Below are 7,635 nucleotides of genomic sequence, written 5' to 3'. Positions count from 1 at the left end.
CCTCCCAGGACCATGGCGGTCGCCGCGACGATGGGAAACGGCAGCATCTTGTCCGACGGCGGCCTCCCCCTCTACCTGCTGACCTCCAACGAGTCTTTATTCAACGAGTCCCTCTTCAACGAGTCCCTCTTCAACGAGACGCTCAACAACACCGCGGACGAGGCCGGCTCGTCCGGCGCCGACGTGGCCGGCGTGGCGATCTCGCTCATCTACATCGTGGTGTGCGTGATCGGTCTGGGCGGGAACACGCTGGTCATCCACATCGTGCTGCACTACTCCAAGACGCAGTCGGTCACCAACATCTACATCCTGAACCTGGCCATCGCCGACGAGCTCTTCATGCTGGGTCTGCCCTTCCTGGCCGCGCAGAACACGCTGCAGTCCTGGCCCTTCGGCTCCTTCATGTGCCGCCTGGTCATGACCGTGGACTCCATCAACCAGTTCACCAGCATCTTCTGCCTGACCGTGATGAGCATCGACCGCTACCTGGCCGTGGTGCACCCCATCTGCTCCACCCGGTGGCGGCGGCCCCGCGTGGCCAAGGCGGTGAACGTCACGGTGTGGGCGCTGTCCTTCATCGTGGTGCTCCCCGTGGTCATCTTCGCCAACGTCCAGCAGGCGGGCGGCACCTGCAACATCGCCTGGCCGCAGCCCGCCGAGATCTGGCGGGCTGGCTTCATCGTCTACACCTCCGCCGTGGGCTTCTTCTGCCCGCTGCTCATCATCTGCCTCTGCTACCTGCTCATCGTCTTCAAGATCCGCAGCTCGGGCAAGAAGGTGCACGCCACCTCCAGCAAGCGCAAGAAGTCGGAGCGCAAGGTGACGCGCATGGTGGTGATCGTGGTGGCGGTGTTCGTGTTCTGCTGGCTGCCCTTCTACGCGCTGAACATCATCAACCTGCTGGTGGTGCTGCCCTCGGAGTACCGGGGCCTGTACTACTTTGTGGTGGTGCTGGGCTACGCCAACAGCTGCGCCAACCCCATCGTCTACGGCTTCCTGTCCGACAACTTCAAGCGGGGCTTCCGCAAGGCCCTCTGCCGCACCACCCGCAAGGTGGAGAGCCACGAGCCACTGCCGGGCGGAGGGCTCCTGCAGCAGCAGCAGCAGCAGCAGCTGCAGGAGGAGCAGAGGAGGGTGCTGATGCCGCGGGAGAGCCTGCGCAGGGTGATCCGGGACGAGGGGGAGGAGGAGGACGACGACTGTGAGGAGAACATCACGGAGATGAGCGAGGTCTACAGGATCTCCCAGGACGGCAACGGCTGCCTGCCGCCGCAGAGCGGCAAGACACTGGTCCCTGAGAAGGCGTCGGTGCCCGAGGCGTCGCCTCCGAGGGTGAACGACAGGGCTGGGGGCCCCAGTAGGAAGGACCAGTCTGGGGGGCCCAGTAGGAAGGACCAGTCTGGGGTTCCCAGTAGGAAGGGGCAGGACCTTCTGAATGGCACCAAAAATGGAAGTGTGAAAACTCTGCCAGAAGAACCAGTGGACAGCAACCCTTCTCTGGAGATCAGCTACCTCTAACGGGAACAGAAGCGGCTTTAGAAACGCTTATTTTTTTACTTCACTGAAGTTAATCACGAGAACAGACTGTTTGTGCGCCTGTACTTGGACAAAAGGAAGAAAAATAAACTGAACCGACTATTTGTGAGTTTTCAGGGTTGAGCTCGCTTTGTAATTAATGTTATCGAACAAGAATCAGAATCCTCAGATCAGTGATTATTTTTGTGTCATAGTTATTGTATAAAGTGTTCTGTGGAGTTTGTTCAGAGTTATGTTCAGCAGTCCGTGCAGTAATCACGATGTGTTGTTAATGAGTCTTGGCTGTTTAAGCGTGTGCCTTTCCTTTAAGTAATCAGTGTTATCTGTGTTCTTTATGCACTGCTTGTACATCGTATGACAATCACTTGTGTCAGATAAGCTTCTGCAGCGATCGGGCTCTCGGAGACCCAGCGGCGGTGAGACAGAGTTCTAAACAACCCCCCCAGAACCCTCTGAGACCCTGAACCCAAAACCCTGAACCCCAGACCCTGAACCCCAGACCCTGAACCACAGACCCTGAACCCCAGACCCTGAACCCCAGACCGTGGCTCGAATCCAATTGGCTGCCATACCCCTCGTCAATTCTATAACTTTTCTTCTCGTCCCGTCATCTTTTCTAATGTCGTCACCACGCAGCCTTCAATGCTCCCACACACGTCGACCGTCTCATAACATTATGTTTTAGATGAGCGATCCTGGACCTCAGTGGGTGAGGATCTGTGTCTGAGATGAGGAGGCCTATCACCACCAGCTGCATGTTCCTCACAAGGTGTTCCAGGCAGGTGCCCCCCCCCCCCCCCCCCCCCCGCTCAGGAGAACCTGGAGATATCGCTGCCGGGAGCTGATTGCGTGGTTCCAGCAACGCCCCATGCCCAAACAACCTACCCACCCCTTCCCGTTTCACCCTGCATGTTGTTCCTCCAACACTTATCAGGCGGATTGACTTTGGAGGAAAGTCAACCGCGCGGTTTCCCGCCTGAGCCTTTGTTGCCTGACCCCAGTTTGACTCCACCCTTCACTCTGAGGGCGTTGCTTTCTCTCCCCGCGCAGTTTCAGCTTCGGTGTTGGCCTGCCATCGGATTTTATTTTGATTCGCTGCTGTTGTGGTAGTTTGGTAAAATTATTTTTAAGTAAATAATCTAAATCTCCATCCTCCATAACTGCACTTGCTAAGTAGGCTATTCAAAAATGAGAACAATTCAAACATGGTAATTTCGCACTATTTGTTTTGTGATTGTTTTTTCGGTGACGTTGATAATGATGCTTTGATTTGATTGGTGGGAAGCCAAGGGCCGAGTGGCTTCCCTTGGCACCCTCCTGTCACCCTCCCGACCAATCAGAGGAGGGCAGTGTCATGACAGTAGCCTCACCTGATTGGTCAATTCTTTCATTTTTTTCACCAAGGGATGCCAGCTCGGGCTGGCTTCCTCGCAGTGTTCAGTGTCGTGTTTCGCCGCGTCTTCAGCAGCTCGAGCGCTAGAATGTGCTGTTTACATCGTTTACGTCACGCACGGGGAAATGCGTCCGGTATTTGCCCCGTAAAGCGTGCAGTGATATTTTGTCTACGCATTTAAAGTTGGCGGAAGCGGTTGAAAGCCGCGTGACAGTGTGTGCACCCAGGGCCGTAGCACGAAAATCTGGGCCCACAAGAGGTACAAGAGGTACTGATGGGCCCCCCATCAGGCCCCCCCCAAATTAACTTGTAATCTAACTTAGTTACTTTTAAGATCACGTAATCAGTAAAGTAACCAAGTTACTATTTTAAGGAGTAAGGAAGTAAACAGTAACTGATTACTTTTTCAAAGTAACTTTAGCAACACCGTTCGGGACCCAGGGGGGCAGCGAGGGCGTCTGGTGGCTCTCGTACGGCAAACCTCATCGTTGGACCGAGCCCTGAGTAGAGCGATGGCTCTGTGTTAATTCACGGTTCACTGCTGACTAATTCTCTGAGTTTAGCCCCAGCGGTCGCAGTCTTTAGTTCACTCTGTTATAAAAACACATGAACGCATGGCTGATTACTGAAACATTGGTAATAGTTTACGTTTTGGTCTCTGGGTCCTGGGGGGTCCTGGGGGGGAGAACAGCTGAGAACCACCGTGTTGAAGGAAGGGTTGAAACAAAGATGTAAAACAGAAACATCTTTCCCTGTACGCAGGCTGCAGAGTACGCAGCATGTGACCAGCATCACCCATACAGACGGGGCGTATATGATATTCAGTTCAGTCCACTGTTTCTATATCCACCTTCCTCTATCTACCCGCGGGACGGGACCTTATGATGCCACACTGGGCGATGCGAGGCGATCCATCTCTCAGCAGCGTCCCGTCTGAAAACAGATCCGGTTACCTCCGGTTATTACAACGTCGGCCCCTGGGGAGACCGGGGGGGGAGGGCTGACAGGGTCTCCCGCCAGGTGAGGCTCTAGTGTAGATTCGGCCGCGGTGGTAGCAGCGGCGCGGTGGCAGCGGCGCGGCGGCGGCGGCGCGGTGTGTGCAGCGATTGCCCCCCGCCCCGAGCTGTTCCTAATCACCGCTGGATGATTCATTCACCGGCTCACCGGCCGCCGCCGCCGCTATTTATAGACGCTGCCGATAGAGTGGAACAATGTTATCTCCGCCGTCGGGCGGGAGACCACGGGCCAGCACGCTCCCGGTCCCCCGCCGTGAAGGAGAGGTCTGGGGCATCGTTAGGGCTCAAACAAGACGCCGGGGAACCCCTGGGAACCTGGGCCCCTGGGGAACGGGTAGTCTGGGGGCTCAGGGACCTGCAGGCCGGGGTATCACTAGTGTGGACTCTGGGTCGATGGTTCCAGGGTCCGCCTGCGCCCCTCCAGGAGTCCCCTGTTTACTACCGTGTGTGTGTGTGTGTGTGTGTGTGTGTGTGTGTGTGTGTGTGTGTGTGTGTGTGTGTGTGTGTGTGTGTGTGTGTGTGTGTGTGTGTGTGTATGAGTTAAGTACGTGTGTGTGTGTTTGTGTGTGTGTGTGTGTGTGTGTGTGTGGGCAGCTACCCCCGCCCCCCCCCCCCCTAGATTGTGCTGCTGTTGGTATTGTCTGATTCTGATGTGATTACTTCCCCCCCCCCCCCCCCCCCCCCCCCCACCCACACAGTAAACAGCCCTGTGGTGATAAACACAACTCTGGAACTGATACGAGCTCTACGATTCTGGGCTGCTATGGAAACGTCTCACCAGCGACGTGGTTCAGAAGACTCTCGGGTCAAAAGGTCTACGACATGAACCTTCAGAGTGGACGAAAATGACACTGACATTTTGATTAAGGCCTCAATGACTTTTAACTTTTTTAAATGATCCCATTATGGCAAATTTCTTCTTAAATTATACAGTGTACATACTGTAGATCCCATAGACATTATTAAACAACCTTGAATGCTAAATAAAAATCTATCAAGGAGGAATCCAATCTACTGGTCTTTAAAGACGTACGTTAATGAGACTTATTATGCAATTTAGACTTATGACCATACAAATATCTCTGTGAGTTGAATTCTGTTTATACTAGATGACTGTGTGTCCAGTCCACATTGTGTATCACCTGCTACTGAGTCTTCAACTGAACACCCTTCATTGTTATGTGTGTTTGCGTGTGTGTGTGTGTGTGTGTGTGTGTGTGTGTGTGTGTGTGTGTGTGTGTGTGTGTGTGTGTGTGTGTGTGTGTGTGTGTGTGTGTGTTGAACTCTGTTTAAATTAGATGAATGTGTGTGTCCATATTGCGTGGACTGAACCTGCTACTGAGTCTACAACTGAACACCCTTCACTGCCATTCATATTCATGAACATATTCATAACAGGAAGAACACAACAGGAAGATAAATACTGAGAGTAACAGCCCATAACAGCCAGGCAAATCCGACCAACGGGAAGCTGCCAACACAAAAGACACCTTGACAAAAAACACGAATCCTGATGTGTTGGGGTGGTTGATGAAGAGATTTGATTTCGGCAGCGTTTGATTTGTTTCTGTGTATTCTGAGTGTTCCTTCTCAGCAGAACATGGGGAAGAAGGCAGTTCCTAGAGGGACATCATGCCAGCAGACCTGAAGACAGCGTTGTGACTGTTAAACCACTACTGACAGCAGTCAGGCTTTTCAATATGTCTTTAGGATAAGTGAGGTGTGTTTCTTACACAAAGGGACCGTTTAACAGAACCAGGCCTGTCTGAAGGGTTGTCTTCTACATGTTCTTTAGAGGATCTGGTTCAGAACCGACAGACCCTCGTCCGGTTCAGTATTCATGATCCGGATCACGCTGTGTTCTTTAATTACCATTGTGTTGTTCCTTCCTGCCGTCGACCAATGCTTGAACCGAACCACAAGCTCACTAACCACTGAAGGTGGTGGCTAGGAATCTGTAAGATATCTTGTTTTGTATGTTTTATGTGCGTTACACTTACTGCATTGACTTTAAAGAAAAACAGCCTGCGTTCATTTTCCTTTAAACATTATTAAAGCTGCCTGTTGGTGATGTTCACAGCGTGTTCCTGGTGTGTTTCACTGTGTCGCGTTTCACTCAGACGTTGATGTGAGAGCCGGCCCGTTTCCCCTGGCTGTTGCTCCGTGAACATCAGGGGGGGGGGGGGGGGGGGTTTGTGGCTCGGTGACCCCCAAGTGTCTCACGGACGACTCAAAGTAACGAGACTTCTCTGAGATCTTCTCAACCACTGATCTTTTGTATACAGTAGGTTGGTTAGGGTCGTTTCCCATTTTATTTCAGCTCTTACACAACTCATAGCTCATAGCTCTGGGCATCAGGTCGGTCGGAGAAGGAGACACAGACCAGTCTCCCGTCCAGTCCCACTTTACACCACACCATCAGACCAGACCAGTCACTTAATACCATCAGACCAGACCAGTCAGTTAATACCATCAGACCAGACCCAATCCAGTCACCTTACAGCACACCCCATCAGAGAGGACCACAGGAGTATCGCTGCCTGCCTGGGTTGGTTCAGTGGGTTCATGTGAATTAGGCTGCTTATAAACCAACGACTGATTAAACAGGAACAGGGGAACTAATCGAGTTACACAAGCAACTCGATTTCACCCAACACTGAACACACTTTAGGTTGTGTGTGTGTGTGTGTGTGTGTGTGTGTGTGTGTGTGTGTGTGTGTGCGTGTGTGTGTGCGTGTGTGCGTGCGTGCGTGCGTGCGTGCGTGCGTGCGTGCGTGCGTGCGTGCGTGTGTGTATTCGTTTGTGTGTGCGTGTGCATGTGTGCGCAATTGATGGACCAATCAAAAGATATGTAACCTCTGAGAAACTGCTGGCCTCGTTAGTAATATAATAAAAGCCGTTGGCTTTCCCGACAACCGCGGATGTCGCCTCCCTCCACTCATCAACCCAATTAAAGGTCTGCTCAGACTCTCTCTCACCACACCTTGACGCCCCATTAGCCTATCTCCAGCCTTCAGGTCCTGTGAGTCAGAGCAGCTTCTCAACACGTGACTTGTATTGCTTTTCTCCATCCCTCTTTACCTCACTTTCTCTCTCTCTCTCTCTCTCTCTCTCTCTCTCTCTCTCTCTCTCTCTCTCTCTCTCTCTCTCTCTCTCTCTCTCTCTCTCTCTCTCTCTCTCTCTCTCTCTCTCTCTCTCTCTCTCTCTCATTGTCTCTCTCTTTCTCGCACGCACACACACACACACACACACACACACACACACACACACACACACACACACACACACACACACACACACACACACACACACACACACACACACACACACACACACACACTATGAACATCTGGGGGTCTGAAACCCTTGACATGCACTGTTTGCTTTGCTCAATCCCTGTCCGGCTTTCTGTTCCGCTCGCCGGAGAACAGATCGCTCAATCCGCATCTGAACGAGCAGAGTTTCATCCTGCTTGGACATCTGCGCGCAACGCCGCTCTGACCCAAGGCTGTGAGGCTTGTTGCTAGGAGACCGCAGCCCGCTCCGAACGACTCATAAGAAGTCAACCGTTGTGGGGGGCTCAGGTAAGTGGGCGTGTGGGAGTAGCTAACCTCTATAAAGGTTTCTGCCGTGAGGTGGGGAGCGCGGCGGTTCGCGGACAAAACGCGGGGCTATGTGAATGGCACGGCC

General features: G+C 52.8%; 1 protein-coding gene across 2 annotated transcripts in view; it reads left to right on the top strand.

Annotated features, from left to right (window-relative positions):
- sstr3 (somatostatin receptor 3) overlaps window positions 1-4,528 on the top strand; it is a 12,781-nt gene extending 8,253 nt beyond the window's left edge. For both annotated transcript variants that reach the window (XM_060071290.1, XM_060071296.1), the window contains exon 2: window positions 1-4,528. This exon is cut by the window's left edge and continues 50 nt beyond it. In XM_060071290.1, coding sequence (XP_059927273.1) covers window positions 13-1,518 — 1,506 coding nt within the window. In that variant the 5' untranslated portion in view covers window positions 1-12 and the 3' untranslated portion in view covers window positions 1,519-4,528.
- The last annotated feature ends 3,107 nt before the right edge of the window (window positions 4,529-7,635 follow it).

Source organism: Gadus macrocephalus, chromosome 2, assembly GCF_031168955.1.
Source record: "Gadus macrocephalus chromosome 2, ASM3116895v1".
Taxonomy (NCBI): Eukaryota; Metazoa; Chordata; class Actinopteri; order Gadiformes; family Gadidae; genus Gadus; species Gadus macrocephalus.
The sequence above is the reverse complement of the archived record's forward strand: the minus strand, read 5'-3'. Positions and strand labels throughout refer to the sequence as shown.